This window comes from Bactrocera latifrons, unplaced genomic scaffold (assembly GCF_001853355.1).
Source record: "Bactrocera latifrons isolate USDA-ARS-PBARC rearing strain unplaced genomic scaffold, ASM185335v1 scaffold_67, whole genome shotgun sequence".
Classification (NCBI taxonomy): domain Eukaryota; kingdom Metazoa; phylum Arthropoda; class Insecta; order Diptera; family Tephritidae; genus Bactrocera; species Bactrocera latifrons.
In genome coordinates this window covers 507,082-526,554 of record NW_017537345.1, presented here as the reverse complement: position 1 = coordinate 526,554, position 19,473 = coordinate 507,082, and the positions used below count along the sequence as shown (strand labels likewise).

At 34.7% G+C, this 19,473-nt stretch overlaps 1 protein-coding gene across 1 annotated transcript; it reads left to right on the top strand.

The window, feature by feature from the left end:
* The first annotated feature begins 8,884 nt into the window (after positions 1–8,884).
* LOC108975589 lies at positions 8,885–17,944 on the top strand. Its single transcript, XM_018944167.1, has 12 exons — positions 8,885–9,085; positions 9,224–9,305; positions 13,332–13,614; positions 13,687–14,673; positions 14,985–15,302; positions 15,379–15,601; positions 15,657–15,781; positions 16,199–16,379; positions 16,441–16,797; positions 16,892–17,037; positions 17,100–17,241; positions 17,309–17,944. The coding sequence occupies exons 1-12, from the start codon at positions 9,040–9,042 to the stop codon at positions 17,311–17,313; spliced, it is 2,895 nt and encodes a 964-aa protein (XP_018799712.1). The 5' UTR covers positions 8,885–9,039; the 3' UTR covers positions 17,314–17,944.
* The last annotated feature ends 1,529 nt before the right edge of the window (positions 17,945–19,473 follow it).

The window sequence follows — 19,473 nt, the reverse complement described above, 5'->3', positions numbered from 1 at the left end:
CTTTAAAATTCTAAAAATACCATCACAATGACAAATATACTCAATTAAATAATAAATCTTCCACTTTGTGCCGCTTTAAAAGAGCTCCCCACTATTTTGACACCGTTCAATTAACACCTGCAATGACCAAAACGCTGCATTTTGCCGTTAAATCCGCCAATAAAATGCAATTGTAATGGACCCACTTCTACTTTGGCCACGGCCGCAGACAAAAATTCGCAAAAACACAAACTTTTGACTGCGAAACTCGCACCAAACTTGGCGCATTAGACATTTAATAAATTTTAAAAATATGTATGTACATTTGTGTAGTCGCATAATTGTACAATCACCTTTTGTGGCTAAATGCTGCAAGTTCTTAACTATTCATATGCACACATACAACCATACAAGCATAATTGTTGCCTATTTCGTTAGCGCGTCAAGTTGAAGAACACTGCAATTTGCCACAAGCTGGTGGCATTGATGGAGTGACTGCTGGCTACTATTTACTCGTTTGCGGTGGCGATTGTGGTGGCGCTCTTACATACACATACATATGTACATACTCTGTTAGATACCCGTGTACGAATGTACAGAATTTTCGATCAGACCTTGAAGTCAAGTTTCCTTTCCAGCTGCAAATTTAAGTCTACTACTACATGCTACTTACTGTTACTAACTACAGTAAATACTTTTGACTCTTCTTTGGACCGACCGGAAAAATCTTTAATTATTGAATATTTGAAATTTTTCGTTGTCTAGGTATTTTTTTTTTTTTTTGTTTTTTTTTACGAAGAGATATCTTTTTTTCTGAGATGGGCTCTTAGATAATAATTTGTGCCAAATTTCGTGAAGACATTTCCTCAAATAAAAAAGTTTTGGTAGATCATTTACAGAGTTTGTGCGGAAAGTAATAGGACTGAAGGCGTCACGGAAGGCATTTTCCCGAATAACCTTGATAGCCGAAATGCATGCTGTTTGGATTCACTCTGTCAAAATCGCATGTGCCACACGGAAGATTGCCTCTTTGTCTCGAGATCATACTCAAAGATGTTGATGACTCGTCACCTGTGATCAAAAATTGGGAGTCACTTTGAAACATGTTCAAATTTTCTTGGCACACTTCGACTCGCTGCAATTTCTGGTCATCTGAGCACTTTTGCAACCATCTTCGCGAACACCTTGTGCATGTTCAAGTGCTCCGTCACAATGTCATGAACCACAGATTTTGATAAATTTCGAGTAGACGGTCTAAGTTCAAAACTTTACGCAAACGAGTCACATTTTCAGTGTTTGTCGATGTTGCAGGTCTCCCAACATGGTCTTCATCAGTGACCACTTACCGGCCTCCGAAAGGCCTGGTGCCACACACCACTTCTTTCTAAAACAACATCTGGGTAAGCCTGCTTTATCTCTGCGACGTCTCTGTCGCAGATTTACCGAGTTTCACACTGAATTTAATCGCGAAGCTCTCTGAGTCTCCGGCTGCTCGGAAACAATTGACCAATCGGTGTGCGCACCAAAGTATAGTATCGATTACTTTCCGATCAAATCCTTTATAACATCTACATACATCCTTTAGTGGTCAGATATCGACTATTCCAACAAACAGGCAGCTTCTTGGATAAAAAAAGCGTTGGCGAAATCTCAAATCGATATCTCAAAAACAGAGTGACTGAGTTGAGACTGAGACTGAGTTCGCATATTCGCATAAGTATGTATACAGACGGAGAGACCGACAAACAGATACACAAACAAGACTAAATCGACGCAACTTGATCATTTATATACGTATATACTTTATAGGGTCTTTGACGTTCCATCTGACTTAATATACTATGATCGGAACTTAAATATCTCGAGAATATAACTGAGTTTTTGAAAAAGTCTTTATGCCTTGACTATTCCTCATTTCATTTTAAAGGGAAATTTGAATCAATGGGTTATATTTACTTCCCCATATAAAAAATGAAATATTTTGTTATAATTTTTTATTGTTACAAACATACACTATTAACAAAGAAATTCTGAAAATTTTGGAAAAAAAATATTTTAAACTCGGACATTGCAACGTCATTTCCGGTAACCCCTTGGAACCAACCGTGTTTCATCTAAAGTGAAAAAAAATACGTTTTTAGTCACAACCTTAACTTAAAACTTAGATTAAAGAAAGAAAGAAAAACTGGAAATGGAATTTTTGGCAGTTTAATAAAAGAATCCTTCGTCCAAGCCTTTAAGGATTGTATCTCAAAGACCTGCAAAACGGGTTCAAAACATACATTTTCGAGAAAAACGCGTTTAAAAATATCGCACTTAGCCTAGAGGTGTTGTGTTGTAGAATTTAATACGATAATAAATAAAAATCGATTTTTTGAAACCCGTAAACCCTTGTAACCCAGAGAAAAGATGATATGATACCCGAGTTCCACTCAATCGGCTTACTAGGATGAAGTTTGCTATGAATTTGCGTGTTTTAAAACATTATTTTATGATTTTTGAAAAATCCGAAAAAGTTAAAAAATTAAAAATCGATATTTTTTAAGTAGTCGCGAATTTTTTAACTTTCTATGCTTGCTCCAATAATTGTCATTTTAAAATAGTACTTTTTTCTTGAATCATAAATAGATAACTCAAACATATGGAAGGCTCAATAAATTATTGATACTGACGTCAATTTAGGCGTCCAGTCTGGAATACCCCTTAAGGGAATTTTGTGGGCGTGGCCATGATCCAATTTTGCTAAGCATCAATACAAACCTAAACAGAAGAGTAAGTGCACTAAATTTTGTAATGATTTCAACTTTTACTCAAATTCACACTTGCGCCGACCGAAGGACCGACTGACCTCTGAACATTAATTTATCTTATCTGATATGTAGGCCTAGATCTATCTAGATCAGTTTTAGTTGTCACAAATAACCGTTGTTGTATGCAATATGTCCCGAGAGTATACAAATCGCGCTACCATGTAAGCAACCGAAAATTTGTGTAAATCTCGATTTCGAGAGAAACAAATTTTAGTTCCATTTGTGCTCAATTTACTGTATTTCATGTGTTTGCTACTGCATTTCGGTGTAAATATTTTGGTACTCTGTATGGCGGCATCTACTACTGTGAGAATACGCGGCGCGCCTCAAATAATTTGCTGCACGACGACCGATGGCATGTCTGTATACTATATATTAGCTAACGTGGCGCTGGTTCGGTTGATTTGTGGTTTATTCGTTCTTTTTTATTGCGTGGTTTTTGATTACAAGTGACCTCGAATTTTTAGCAGTCAATGTTCTTAGAGTAAGCGCTATGTCTAAAAAGCTGTTTCTTCACAACAATTATACAGGGTTCACGAAAATTTCTATTCTCTAAATGCAATTCGATGTCTTCGTACTGTTTAAGTTTGCAGGGAAAACTGAAATCTGCATCACTAGAGCATCCAACGAAGTGAGAAATGCGTCCAACAGTTTTGATATATTTTCAGTGTGGAAAAGGAATATTTAACTGCTTAGGTGTGGTCAATTCATCAATACTTGGAGAGTGGCAAAACGAACTAACAATTCAAAGACCAAGTAGAGATAGAACGGAGAGAATCATGATGCTCTCTTGCCAGGGATTCAACAACAAAGATTGGTAATTGCCTTTAATTGCTTACTTTTTCTAAAAGAGCGAAAACAATCAATATTGCCGATTTTCTTAAAATCACTCGTCAGAAAGCGAAGCGCAAATGCTTGAATTTAATATGGAAATGTTTGACACCCTTTAGTTAAAATTGCAAATCGTAAATTTATCACCACCATTTGTCGCAAATTAATACCTGCGGGGAAAAAATTCTGTTTTTTCGAACTAAACATTAATTATTTTCCCAGGCGGGGCCATAATAAGTCGCTTCGAAGATGCCACTTCTAAGTATGTAAAGGTTAACGAGCTAGATTTTTTGTCGAAATGCAAAGCATTTACCAATATGTACTTTATATATAGTATGTATACAATATGTATACGAGAAGAATGCTACTGCCATATATTAACGTCTGCATACTTGTAACTATTTGATAGTGACGTTATGTCGTATGCGCGTTTCTCTTTGCATAAAAATTATTTTGTGATTCATATTATTTGATATTGTTGTGGGTATTATAACCACTTTTGGCAGGGTAGTCTAAATCAAAAATGATATACTGTGGATTTTTAGTGAGAATCGATATATTCCAAAACGATATAGGAGCACACAAAAGTCTCGGAAGTTCAGTAATACAATATTAGTTTAGTTTTCTTAGTTAGAAACATAGTTCTCGTATGCAATCGTATTGTACTAACAATATTTCAAAAACGAAAAATATATTATTCTTATGTCTAAATTAATCAGTGAATCAGTGAACAAATGAGTTAGTGAAACTTCAGTGAGCCAAAAGTGTTAGGCGTTATCAGGTCGATAAGCACTATTCGGTAAATTTTCATGCGGCAAACGTATTTTGGTGAAGATCTTGAAGTTAAGGCTATCTATAAGTGTTGTCGAAAGTCTATTTTTACTTCTGAATATTCGAAACTCTTTCTTCTTTCTTCTCAATTTCTTCTATATTGCCGTTGACTCCGCTTACGCGATTATAGCCGAGTTTACAATAGCGTTCCAGTCGTTCTTCCTTTTCGTTGCTCGGCGCCAATTGGAGACTCCAAGTGTAGTCAGGTCTTTCCAACGGAGTGGAGATCTTCGTCTACCTCGCATTTTCACGGCGTGTACTGCGTCGAATACTTTCAGAGCTGGAGGACTGGAATAATGAGTGACTTGTAAAGTTCGTCGAGAGATAACTTTACTTCTCAATTGGCTGGCTGACGCTGTCGTTGGTGTTAATGCTGTTTCCAAGGTAGACGAAATTATCTACGACTTCAAAATTATGACTGTCAACAGTGACGTGAGAGCAAAGTCGCGAATACGACGATCAGTTTGTTGATGGTAGGCTTTAATCTTTCAAACAGTATGCTCGATAGAACCTTATACGCGTTGTTGAGGAGACTTATCCCATGTTGGTTGACACAGATTGTGGGCTCTCCCTTTTTGTGGATCGGGCAGAGCACACTTAAATTCCAATCGTCCTGCATACTTTCGTCCGACCATGTTCTACAAAGAAAATGATTCATAGTCGGGCAGTGGAACTTTCACTCCATCGTAATCGATTGGGGAATCGGGTTCGCCATCTTCCAGTGTTGTGCTTTCACTGCCATTCAGCCGGCTGGAGTAGTGTTCCCTCCATAATTTTAGTATGCTCTGGGCATCAGTCACTAGATCACCTCTGAGGGCTCTACAAGAGTTTGCTCCGGTCTTCAAACCTTCCTCCTTTCATTTGGGGATATTTTTTACGGTTTCAAATTATGTCTTCTCATTTTCGCTCGCCTCCAAACGGATGTTTTTTTGTTAACCAGAGGAGCTGCTTGAACTATATATATAAGAATCGTATCCCAAGTGAATGTCATTCATAAAACTTCCCTCACTTTCTCGTATCGAAATACGAAATTACCTTGCCAACAGGGGGCCTATTCTATAACTCGATTTTCAGATTTTCAATTCTAATTTTCGAATACAATATTCGTTAGCTTTTGAGTTGTAGAAAGCAAAAACGAAAAGTGTACGTATTTATTCTGGCACAGGGTGGTACAACTTTCGCATAATTATGAAGTAGATCCGAATTTCGAATAGAATACATTTACGTATCGAAATACAGAATAGGGCCCCAAGTCAATTATCTGCTATGTATGTATGTTATTAAGCTTGGACGAGTTCAAGCAGAGAATATATAAAACACCTTTTGTAGCTTTGGCATTGTATGACTATCGGATAAGTGGATAAGTGAAGTTTTCGCATCGGCTGACCATTTTTGTATATGCATATATGCTATAGGCAACTGATCTGAATATTTTTTCGAAAATCATCGCTTTGGATAATAATTTATACCAAATTTTGTGAGAATTGAAAAGTTTTCCTTACGAGAACACGATTTTGATCATCAACTTGTATGGCATTCATATCTTATAGCCGATTCCGACAAATGTGTAACTTTCGAGGAAAAAAAGGATGTGTGAAAAATTTCAGATCGGATCAGATTGGACTGACAGACAAACGGACGTGGGTAAATCGACTCAGCTCCTCACGCTGTTTATTTAAATATACATTTTATAGGTTCTCCGGCATTTCCTTCTCTGAGTTACACACTTCGTGGCAAACTAAATATAACCGCCTCTTTTGAAAAACGTCTCATCTCTATCCTATTTCCGAAAAAATAAAACCGAAATTTTAGCAGCTCTTCCATATTCGACCTAAGAACAGCGGCAAAGTCTAAATTTACGACTCTGCCTACAGAATTATCGGTACGCAGAAGACAATCCTTGAAATAAATCAGTAAGGAGGTCCGCGTTACGTACTTAATTATGTATTTAAGTATTTTAGTTATATAATTAGCGAAAATTATTTAAATGGACTGCAATAAAGGAGATGATAAATGGAAAATTAAATGACTTCGAGGCTTAATTAACTCTTTGCAAAAGTAATCATTACTTAAATATACATTCATAGAGATATTCTAAATATGCATATACACACATTATATACATACATATGTATGTACATACATGAGTTAAGCAATTAATTAATTTGTTTAATTTTCAGCTTGTGATTATGTCAAATGGGCGTTGAAATCGCAATTTCGCATGACAGACGATTGTCAATGTGTGAGCCAGTGCCAATGCAGCAACAAAAACTTGAAATATGATGCTGACTATTCATCAAAGAAATTACATTCAAGCAAATGCCGAATCATCGAGTGTAAAAATTCTGTAAAACTTCTTGAGTAAAAAATAGGATTCTGTTTACATTATGTATGTATGGTATGTATGTGAGCAGATTTGCGTGTATGCGTGTGTATACTCTGTATATGCAATTTATCAAATTGTTTGCTTCACGATTGCAATTGTGCGCTAATTTGATGTGTCTTTTGGCAAAACATAAACGCGCAACTCTTGGCAATTATTGCAACGGAAACAATAAACGGATTAATAATTTTTCAAAAATGAAAAAAAAAAACAAGCGCAAATTACACAAATAATTAGTTGAAATAATTTTACACCGAATGGCGGTGGGAAAGCGATGACTATATATGTATGTACATATACTCTTCTAGTGGCAAATTTATTACGCGTTGACTTTTTTAATTTTTATCATAGCATGCTTTTAATTGCTTGATGCGTACGCAGTTATGACCGGTAAAGAAGTTGCTGGTGTTTGTGCACAGTTCTTCAACGCTGTTGTTGCTTGTGATTGCAATCACAGCAATTACCAACAATTTCCATAGTTTGTTTTTTTACTTTTCACAATTGGTACACTTCTTATCAAACTGATATACACAGTATAACGAATTAATTATACGAGTTCTGCAAACGATCTGCAGAAAACGTTCTCTACGATCTCTCATACGATTGTTAATATTACGTTCCTACATTTTTTGCCTTCATTTTCACGATAAGTCAATCATAAAAATGTCTAAGAAGTTATAACCGCGCCATCTACATGTCACTTTCGTTAACATATCACAGGCATTTCATTTGGCGAAAACCTGCTCAGTGGGTAATGCAGGGCAGAGAGGAAAGCTTGAAACTTTGCTAAGGTGCTTCTAATGGATGTTGGTAACGTTACTCAGCACAGAATGCTTCCTAATTACAAAAAAAAAAAAAACGATTATAAAAATTAATTAAAAACAAATAAATAAAGAAAAATCAATGCACTGCATTGAAGTTGATGTTTGCAAATAATTACTAACGTAAACTTTTGCTCATTTTTCTTACCTCGTAGTATAATGTGCGAGAAAGCTGCAAAATTAATTTGTATTTAATTTCGAAAGATCTTTAGCGAACTCTAACACTCTGCACTCACTTTAAGGAGAGTCGACCTTGCAAAAACTACCATAAATATGTTAATTGACTTCAAAGAGGTTAAATGGGTGCGTGATATCTCTCAACACCAAACATTCAACACCTTACAAAATACATAACCAAGAAAATCAATGATATTGTTGTGGTATGCGAGTTTAAGAAGAATTTTTGAGGCATGACAAACGAGATTTTTGATCCGCCAAATTCATTGGCGGTTTCAAATCGAATACGATAAGAGTTTAATTATATAATGAAAGCCGCGAAGACTTAATCGGAACAGCTTTAAATGCAGGCAAGGGCTATTTAGAGTTATTTCCACTTGTGGATTTGAAAGAAAAAAAAAATTACATATATAATCACTTATTTTCGAAGCCGTCGTTTCATCAAGAATAAAAAATGTGCCTAGTCTATATATTCACCGCCAAACATTTTTTATCCGGGGTTCTCCTGGATGTCTGCTTTGGGATCAAGAGAATCCAAAATTTTCAAATAGAACAAAAAAAGTAAACTAGTAATTTCATGCAAGTTCATGATAATAAGCGTTTTCTAGGACTAGACACCTAACAGTTTTTTATCCAGCCAAGGACTGCCAACCCAGCACATAACCTGTATGCAATATCAAATACTAAACTTTCACAGAATTAATAATGTTCCATACATAAATTAAAGGTAACTGAACTTCAAAGGAACCATAGTTATCTTCTAAATATTGTAACATTCCTTTTATAAACATAGTAATAAAACCATTCCATTATACATTATTTCTCCGCATACAACTATGAAGCAGTAAAAATAACCATGTAACAGAATAAAATGAATTTTTATGAATTGAAATTTAATTGAATTTGTTCAAATTCGCTACACTGCAAATTCATACATATGATTCACAGTAGATGTCGCGCTGATCATGCACTGCTGTCAAATTTGATGTCCACAATAAAAATTTCAATTTACTTTGTCTTCTAATTTTCGATTATTCATCTTCTATCGTTTGTCGAATAAAGTTCAATTTATATTCGGTGGCGGACTAACAAAAATATATACGTTTATAAATTTTTTGTGTTTAAGATTAAGCAATTTTTCTCATTGGTGTTATTGATAACATAAGAAATTCGATTGTGTGTTCCGTTATACGTTAAAAAGGAAAAGATGCGGAGCAGCTTTTTACTTTGCGCTGCAATCGCGCTTCTGGCTGGTAAGTGGAAGATATATATTTTTTATAAAACTTCACATTGTACGCAATATACCTGCCTGCATTGCCATCGCACGTACAGCAACAACTTATACGTATATTGGTATTCAAGACGTTTCTATAATATTCTTGCAATTGCAGGTGCTTTCCTCGTGAACGCAACACCAATGCTAGGAGCGAAACAATGCACTTGGGGTCCCAGTTACTGGTGCAGCAATTTAACGTAAGTATACTTATTAGCTCTGTTGTGTCAGCTGTTTTATCTCAAGCAAGCTATTGTGTTAACAATTTTGCGAAACGCAAAAGATTATCACAATGGCCGAAATCAAAGCATCGAAAAATGAAGTGTAAAGAAATGAGATAAGGTAAAACAAAAATTGATAAATAAATAAAATGTAGTCAAAGAAATTGCGCCGCTGAATGCTATCCAAAAGTGACGTACAACACGCTATAGCGAAAGAGAGCTGCGTTCTAAAGAAAATTTATAACAATGCAACAATATTTGCAAGTGTATTTGCACGACTCGTAAATATGGTTTGCAATGAAAACAAAAGAGTTCTCATATCTACCTGCCGTCAGCGTATAGGTTTTCCCAGCAGCACGGCCGGCGTTTGCGCTGCTTTGCACAATTATTGTTCTGTTCATTTTGCTATTAGGTAGAAAATTGTTGAGTGTGTTAATATTTTTCTCTCCCAATTTCTCAAGCCATTTTATATATTTCTCGGTTTTTTCTATTTTTCCTTGTTGCTTTACCCAACAACCGAATAGTTAGTAAATATACATACATATGTATAATATATGTTTTGTGTTTTCTATTATTTTGATGGGGGAAAAGCAAAATCAAAAAATTTATTTGATAAGAGTTCTATTTCACGTAGATACGCGCACACACTTAGTGTTGCCTTTGTTGTGATTGGCGAACGGGTGTTGCTTTTACGATGCAATTTATTTTTCTACAATCTGATACTAACAGAAAATGGAGCAAACAGTTAATAGCTGATAACCCTAAGTTATTTTGGTCTATTTTACTTGTTGGCATCTCTTTAGTAAATATTTATAAAACTTGCTTGTATATATATATATCGTACACATTACTCTCTGATATTTTAAGAAAACATGCACTGAGCGGCGCTTTAAGATTGTAATTTAATTAGTTCTGTTTGCAATTAGGTGCATATTGCGTACTTTTCATCCCTTTACTTGGAGTATATATATGTGTGTGTATACAAAAGAGTCATATTTTCCATTACTCATCGCTAATAAATGACATGACTAAGTCATAAGTCTCAGGTATACGCTTGAAACTATAAACCAAATCAAAGTGTTTGTCTGGATTTGTGTATTTTTACTTTTTTGTTTGCTTGTTATTGTTTTTTCATGTGGATTTCGTTTTTTGTACACCTTCATATTTCAAATATTTGCACGGAGACTTTTTCTACTGCATTGTTACGTCCCAGTTTTTTTACAACCGTATTTATATAGATGGCTTTATAATGAATTTAATTGTGTTTGTTGCTATTGAGTAACGTTAACAGAAAATGCATATACATATATGTATGTTGTATAGTTTTCGGATTAATATACATTCTCAAAATATTATACTAAAAAGAAAAGAAATTTGTTTTCTTAAGCATTATATGATATGATTGAATTTTAAGTGTCTATATAAATTTATAAACTGGTGACTAATTATGCCCTGAACCACGGAAGAAGTTTGTATCAACTAAATTTTGTATAGATCTCGCGTACAATTAAAAAAAAAATTGATAGAGCTTCCAGGAACTGGAACTGGAACTTGTGCAGGCTTCAGTATCTAATTGATGGGCTTCTGCGCTTTAATTACCATATAATATAGTTCTTTTGATAAATAAGACGAGTTAACGTGTTTTTCAATGTATATCAAATATACAACCTATAATGATATATTTTCCACAGCTTACAATGGAAACTCCAGCTTTTTCAGCTGCTCATATTTGCAGTTTATCATATGTTAAGTATATATTTCGTCGAACTCGAGCGAATGTGTTGTCCAATGCAACAATATTTTCTACTGCTTACAATAGAAACTTTTACAATTTCTCATATTTACACTTTATCATTTGTTAAGTATATTTTTCATCGTACTTATCTGCCCCAGCGTTAATAATGCAAATTACCAATGGCTTTGTGCTGATTAAGCTAGGCGGCCTCTTACTTGGAAGAAATAATTAAATATATGTATATCGAAATGGCGTTAATTTATAACTGCATAAATATACTTTTTGTCACTCTAAACAAATTCTTACACATTTTATATGTGTTTACTGTAGTAAGCCATAAATATAACATATATTTGAGTTTAGTTATTTGCTTATGGAACAATTTTAATTATTCTTTGCATACTTACAAAAGTATAAATATTTGTATTATCGTTAATTTCTTAATCCGTCCACACAAATTACTCATGTCATTTTGCTTGCTACTTATGTTGTGTGTTATACACAATAGAAATTATACAACAAAAAACCGACTATCGAAGCTCTTAAACGATTTATTCTTATTGCCTGGGAATTATATACATACATGCATTTTTACGAGTTTTTTTTTATTTTATTTGAAATTATATAATACATTTATGCGCTGATGCATACATGCATACACATGTGGATTAATATATTTAAATTTATATTATGGAATGATAATTTGTACAACCGAAATAAAATCGGTAATTTTGTGGTTGACTTCACTCGTTCTTTTTATAAATACATACATACTAATATTGTAGGTATATAAAAATTCTTTGTTGATTATTGCCATGGTTGGTTGAAATTATTTGTCACAATAATCTGTCATATACTACAAGTAATTGAAAATTTATTGGCTTGTCTACTTTTTTTTTTGCTGTTAATGTACTTTTGGTGCAGCAGATTTTTTGTTTTTATTGTCTGACACCACATGCTTTACATATGGGCACATAAGTGAGTGCATGAGTTGTAGGTTTCCTAACCGTCGATTTATGTGTGCATACAGATGTTGCATATTATTATTATTTTTTTTTTTTTAATGGAGGGTGGGTTACAGCGGCATCTCTAAAAGTCATTAGATACTTACTTCCAATAAAGGTTAATTAGTAAATAATGTTCGTGGTACACTCAATAAAGTTCTATTCAAAATTATTTAATTATATTCATAGTATTTATGTATTTATGTTTGCATATGTATCAATGATGCGACCTCACTGCTGCATTTTGTTTTTGCGATTCTAAGTACATTTGTACTCTTATATGTAGATATTACAATATTGCTCATTATTCACGTCTTATCAATTATAAGCAACTTATTTTATATTTTCTCATCCTATATTTTCTTAAAAACTGAAATATAAAAGCATGGTGCCGAAGCAAACTACTTGCTGTCAAGTGTTAATCAACTATGAGTTCGTTAGCTTTATCAGCAATGGACGTTTTGTATTTAAAACTTAAAAAATAGTTATATATGTATAACAGCCGTAGCTGATCCAGCTTCCTGACCCTACCAATAGTCTTATATTTTTCCGCAATATTTCTAGTGCTACAATCTTAGCAAATTTGCATAAAATGCTAAAATAAAATGAAATGTAGCACTTTATCTTTGAAGAAAGACCCATATATGTACATATATTGCAAAGATTTGTGGGGTACCTAGTTATTTTATGTTGAGGGTGCTAGTGTTCAAGAACTGGAGAGTATATCTAAAAATATCATCTGATCAAATTTGACCAGGACTGAAAACGCTACATTTTCACTAATATTTATTTCATATTTTTATTATCGCTTTCGAAGTAGGCTTCTAAACCAATGTCAATGCTTAATCCCATTTTTCTTACAGCCTCGGCTGGAATGGTCTTCTGTGCCTTCAGCGAATTTTTTTTTTTTTTTTCATATTCGCGAAGTCGTCTGTTATTATGCTATTACATATCCTATTCTGATTAAATTTTTTTTCAATAAAATAATTAATTATGCAATTCCATGCATATATACGACTGCATAAACTCATATCCGAGTAAACACAAGCTCCCATATGTACTTTGTTCACAAAACGCGACTTTATCTGAATCCAATGAAGACGGTTCGTTGATATCTACATGCATGATATATTCTTCTTACACAAAATAAAACAACAATAAATGATTGTCAGCGCAAAAATATGCCCACATTTTCGCAGTGAATTAAATCTCTCTGTTTTTATACTCCATTATTTAATCGAGTTTTATTAATTTTGTAATTTACAGTAATGCTAAAGGTTGTCATGCCGTGCGTCACTGCATACAAACTGTGTGGGAAAAACAAAACGTTCCGGTCGATGATGATTCCATCTGTAAAATATGTAAAGATATGGTGACACAGGCACGTGATCAGCTACGCAGTAATGAAACCATGGAGGAGTTGAAAGAGGTGTTCGAGGGCTCCTGCAATCTCATACCAATCAAAATTGTTAAGAAGGAATGCGACAAGTTGGCTGACGATTTTGTACCTGAACTCGTGGAGGCGCTGTCCTCAGAAATGAATCCAGATGTAAGAGCACACAATATAAATATATATTTATGTAGTGTATATTTAATATTTTATTTATTTTCAACGCCACAGCAAGTTTGTTCTGTCGCTGGCCTCTGCAACAATGCACATATCGATGAGCAACTCAAATTATATTATCAATCCGCTTTAGATGGCACAATGAAGAAAGAGGAGGAATCTAATGAATCCAAGGAGTCCAAAGAATCTCAAGAATCTCAAGAAGTTGTTACGACCACAACAAAACAACAACAACAACAACATCTATTAACTTGTGGTAATTGCAATCACTTGAGCTCCTTGATCGCTGAAAAATTCAATAAGGCCAACCGCGATGAAGTGCTCGAAAATATTTTGCATCTCTGCGGTGAAATGTCATCCTTCTCTGATGCCTGCTCCAATATTGTATTGACCTATTTTAACGACATCTACAATCATATGAAAGAGAATCTCAACGCTTTCGGCATATGCCACATGTCCGGCTCATGCGTCGCCAATTATCACCAACACGCTGAGGATCCTGCAGAGCCCGTAGATACGGTGGCACTTGCTAGTAATTTGGGTGATGATATTCCATGTAAATTATGTGAACAATTGGTACAACATTTACGTGACGTACTAATTGCCAACACAACCGAGACGGAATTTAAACAAGTCTTACATGGCCTATGTAATCAAACTAAGGGCTTCAAAGAAGAGTGCAACAGTTTGGTGGAACAATACTATGATGTGATCTACAATGCGTTGGTAAACAATTTGGATGCTAGTGGTGCTTGTTTCTTGATTGGTGTATGCCCAAAGGGTAACGATGAGGCGTTCAAGGGTGAAATCAGACCATTGTTGCCCTCGTTCCCACCAGCTGAAATTAAGGTTACTCTACGCAAATTGGGCGCTAACGAACCGAAATTTACACAAGAGCAAATACACGAAATGGCTTTGCCAATGGATACACTAATGGGTGCTGCTAATCCCAGTTTACTAGTGGAGAATGGAGAACTGTGCAGTTTCTGTGAATATGTGCTGCACTATATCCAGGTGGAACTATCAACACCAACCACAGAGGTAAGATGAGTATAAGACCAAAAAAAAAAAAAAAAAAATAAGTTCACAAATACAAAATATTCCATATAAGAACTTGATTTTGATAGATCAGTTTGTATGACAGCTATATGCTGTAGTGTTCCGATCTGAACAATTCCTTGGGGTATTATCCTGCTGCATTAAACAATAATTCATGCTAAATTTCGTGCAGATATCTTTTCAAATAAAATTTTTTTGAGATATTGATATCTTAAACGTAGTTCTCCTTTAGTGCACGACAAAGCGTTTTGAAGAATGTTCAAAAATTCAAATTTAATTTAATTTATTTTTAGGACAAAGTTAAAGATCTCGTAAACAATATTTGTAACCGTTTGGGACATACCCTGCGCGGTGAATGTCACAACTTCATTGATATGTACGGTGATGCCGTTATAGCGCTCCTCGTCCAAGGTCTGAATCCCCGCGAAGTTTGTCCTAAATTGTCCATGTGCCCAGCTAATCATGACAACTTCGATGACGTAGAGATATTTGCTCCGGAAACAACCAAGCCAGCAACCCAACCAAATGTGGAAAGCAACAAACCCACTTGTCCACTATGTTTGTTTGCTGTGCAAGAAGCTCAAGAAAAAATCAAAACCGATAAATCAAAGGTAAATTAATCACGTAATTTTTATTTATTTTTTTGATTTAATAAAATTGTTTTAATTATTATTTTTATTGTTCCAGACAAGTATCAAGAATGTGCTAGATCATTTGTGTGTCCATTTGCCACCTAAACTTCGAACCGAATGCGTTGATTTTGTCGAAACTTATTCGAACGAACTGGTCGATATGTTGATCACCGATTTTACGCCACAAGAAATCTGTGTTGCCTTGAAATTATGCCCGTCATCTGGTGATGAATTGGATGATTTGGGTATTATTTTGGACGCGAAGAGCCGTGAACATGGTTAGTTATTGTTATATAGTAAAATGTTGTTTTAATGTATATTGTTTTCAATTAGGAGTTAATGAGATCGATAGCAACGAATCGGTGGAAATCGCATTCGGTGCATCACCAAACTGTTTGTTGTGTGAGGAATTCATTAAAATTGCAGAGAAGCGAATTGGAAAAGAAGGAAAAATCAAGGTAGGAAAGCTGTTTAACAGAATGATGAATAATGAAATATTTCGATTTAGTAAATTTTATCAACTGTCCTTACATCCAATCACGCAAAATTTTTTAAAGCATGCGTTCTTTGAGAGTTTTATATTTTTTATAGTTGGAACCATTGTCAAGTATGTCAATGGTATTATTAAAAAAAAAACGTTAATTTCCGTTTCTTTAATACCCCTCACAAATACAAAAGATTATTTGAATATTTTTTACCGAGATTACACAGTTGGCTTGGGAAGTAATCGTTTTTTCTTTATCTTATTAAAAATTGATGAAATCGATACATTTCTTCCACGATCATTCTGTAAATCGATAATAATAATTATCTGCTGTCAGTTTTACTTCAAAAATTATGTACCAAATTTATATTCACAAATTTTTATTTTTCAGGATGAAATCAAACAGATTCTGGATAAATCTTGTGACAAAATTTCCAAGAATATACGCAAAAAATGCCATAAATACGTAGCCAAATATGGCGATAAAATTGCTGATTTAATTGTTAAAGAAATGGAACCGAAAGTTATTTGCCGCGAAATCGGCCTGTGTCTTTGGAGCGAACAAGAAGATTGTAAGTAAAATATATTATTTTCAACAAATGTAATTAGTTACAAACATTGTAACTCTTCCAGTGGACATCGATGAGGCGCTCAAATACGACGTTGTTGTATTGCCCGATCAAAAAATTGCCAGGCAGAATGAACGCCTCACCGGCTTGGATGACATAGTGAAGGATCCACCAACTTGTGTGCTATGTGAATTTGTTATGACCAAATTGGAGTCTGAATTGAAGAATGCAACGACTCAGGATGAAATTAAAAACGCTGTTGAGAATATTTGCAAAATAATGCCAAAAACGGTGACAAAAAGCTGCACCAAATTCATCGATCAATATATAAATACCATTTTGGCTTTGATCGGCAGTGTACCACCCAAAATGATGTGCCAACAAATGCAGTTGTGCATGTCCGGCTTGGATGTGGTCAGTGGTAGGTTTCTGTTATTATTTTTACGCGTTTACTGTTTGCACATATTTTCTTCCTCTCTCTCTCTCTCTCTCTCTATCTCGCCCGATAATTGTAGATGAAGTCATTGAGTGCGGCGTTTGTCATGGCGCTACCTCGGCTCTATTGCCATATTTCAAACAGCATTTGGATCATGAATCGGTTACAGAGTACTATATGCTGTTAGAGGGTTGCCAAGCGCTCTCTGCCAAATATTACGATATTGTAAGTTTCTGCGCCTTAAATTCACTCACACTTTTACTTAGCAAATGTATCATCTATTTTAGTGCAACCGCATGATTAGAACTTCTGGTCAGATCATTCTGAATCTTGCACGCGATGGCGAAACCGACGAAAGCAGCATTTGCACCAAGATTGGCAAGTGTTTCAGCGGTGAGAAATCCAGCTTGGCTTTTGCCAGAGTATCCGGTAAGTGTAAACAGTCGAAAATTTTTTATTTTATTTTGTAATATTTTTGTTTATTTTTGTCTTTTAGCTTAAGAAGTGTTTCTACAGGAGTTGCGAAGTAAATAGAATGGCGGCAATGGTGATTAATTGTGATGCGTTTAATTTCTTTTAACTAATCTATTATTCACCTTACTTGAAATTCTATGAAATCTGTGAATTATAATTTTTTTTATTTCATATATTTAACCAAAATCGACAACATTTATGTAGAAAGAGCAGTGGAGTTTACTTTTATAAAAATAATTCAATTTTCACATTTGCATATTCACTTAATGAATATAAGTATATTTGAATATTTTTCATGCGCTAAGGTAATGTGATTGTATGCGCTATGATGCCTCTTGGTTATATTTGGCTAAGAAATACGATGTTTGATAATATTGTAGCGCCATTTTTAAATAATAATAATAYGTTTTTATTGTAGTAAGCAGCAGAATATAAATACATATGCTTATACATACTATATACTATATATATAATAAGCGGCACTAAGTTGAGCATGAAAACGAAAATATCAACAATGAAATGAAAAGTACTGAAGTCACGGTAAAGTCTGTAACACACATTCGGTTTGAAAGATTTTTCTATGCTAGATTCCAATGTGGAATGTTTAATGTTATTAGTAACTGAAATAAATTGTATTTTAAAATTCAATAACACCAAATTACTTTCGAAAAATATTACATGAAATGCATTGTATAGGAAGGTATGTAGCGAAGCATTTGGTTTGGCTTCCTTGTGGGCATAAACCGTGAGTTTTATTTGAAAAAAAAAAAAAAAAAAGTAAGTTTTTATGACTGTTATCCATAAGTGCTATTATTATGTTAGTCCGAGGGGGGCAGAATCATCCCATATTACATCAAATTGATTAGGAAACTGAAGTTACGTTGCCCGTTTGTCTAATTGTTTAAAGCTAATCTCCTGCCGCCGGTTTGAGAGAAATTTCAAAAAAATTTCGGTGAATGTTGGATGAGAAACATTCCGGTAAATGAGGGTATATCCAATGTACTAGCAAACTTAATATACATATTTTTCGGGGCGTAAAAAATGTATTATTTGTGGAACGCTATTTTAGTTACGGAGTCTTGTTGTTCTCTTTCATTGGGTCCTTTTTTTTTACGTGGCGGGTCACAACCCTGCAGAAGGGATATTTCGCCTTCTCACTTTAGCTAGGCTTCAAACGGATATTCTTAGGCTACCCAGAAGATACCTGGTCAAAGATCGGAAGTCGTGAGCTGCTTGGATCATATGTAAAATAATCGGTTTTGGCCACTCCCAAGTGATTGAAGTGATCAGAGAACTTTCCTCACTTGCGCCAGGTGGTGAGAATCTGGCTTCGCTTGAAATATCCAAAAGCGGAATAAAGAAACGACTGGCGTGCTGTTGTTAACTCGGTCCTCATTATTTGATTATACGATCTTAAGAGTGCGGCTTCGAATCACAGTTCAACGGTCGAGATCATATATTTGAGACTTTGTCAGCATCGCTATTTGAAACCAGAACCAAACCGCAACATGCCGAGGTTGCCATGGGATCAAACCAGTTTCTTGATCACCCGTTTGACAAGAAGTGGATTCATAAGGAAGACGAGCAAACCCGAATCCGTAGTGGTTCGATGAGATCGAATGCATTGACTGAATCAAACTGGTGACAGCGCAATTCAATGTTTGCTTCGGTCATTATATCGTGGACTGAGTATATTAAGTCTGCCACAAAGTTTGAAAACGAAAGCGACACGTCGGTTACCCTATGAAAATATATATAAATAATCAGCATGATGAGCTCAATGTCAGTTTGTACATACGCGTACTAGTAGTAGTAGTTTTTGAGATATCGATCTGAAATTTTGTGCGCGTACTTTTCTACCCAAGCAGCTGTCATACAAATTGAACGATCAGAATCATGTTTTTGGATGGAAAACCATTTTATTTAACAAGATATCTTCACAAAATTTGGAATTGATTGTTGTTGTTTAAGAGGACGATACAATCTCCATAGAAAATGTTCAGATCAACTTAAAACTGGGCAATCAAAATCAAGTTTTTTGTGAGAAATCTTCTATGTTTGTGCAGGGTATTATAGCGGTATTATTAGGGTATTTTTTGTTTGTTTTTGTTTTAACTCAAGTTAGGGACCGCTGAACGTTCTGCTTTTTTAAATACCAGAAAATAATGCTTAACAAAAGCTTATACA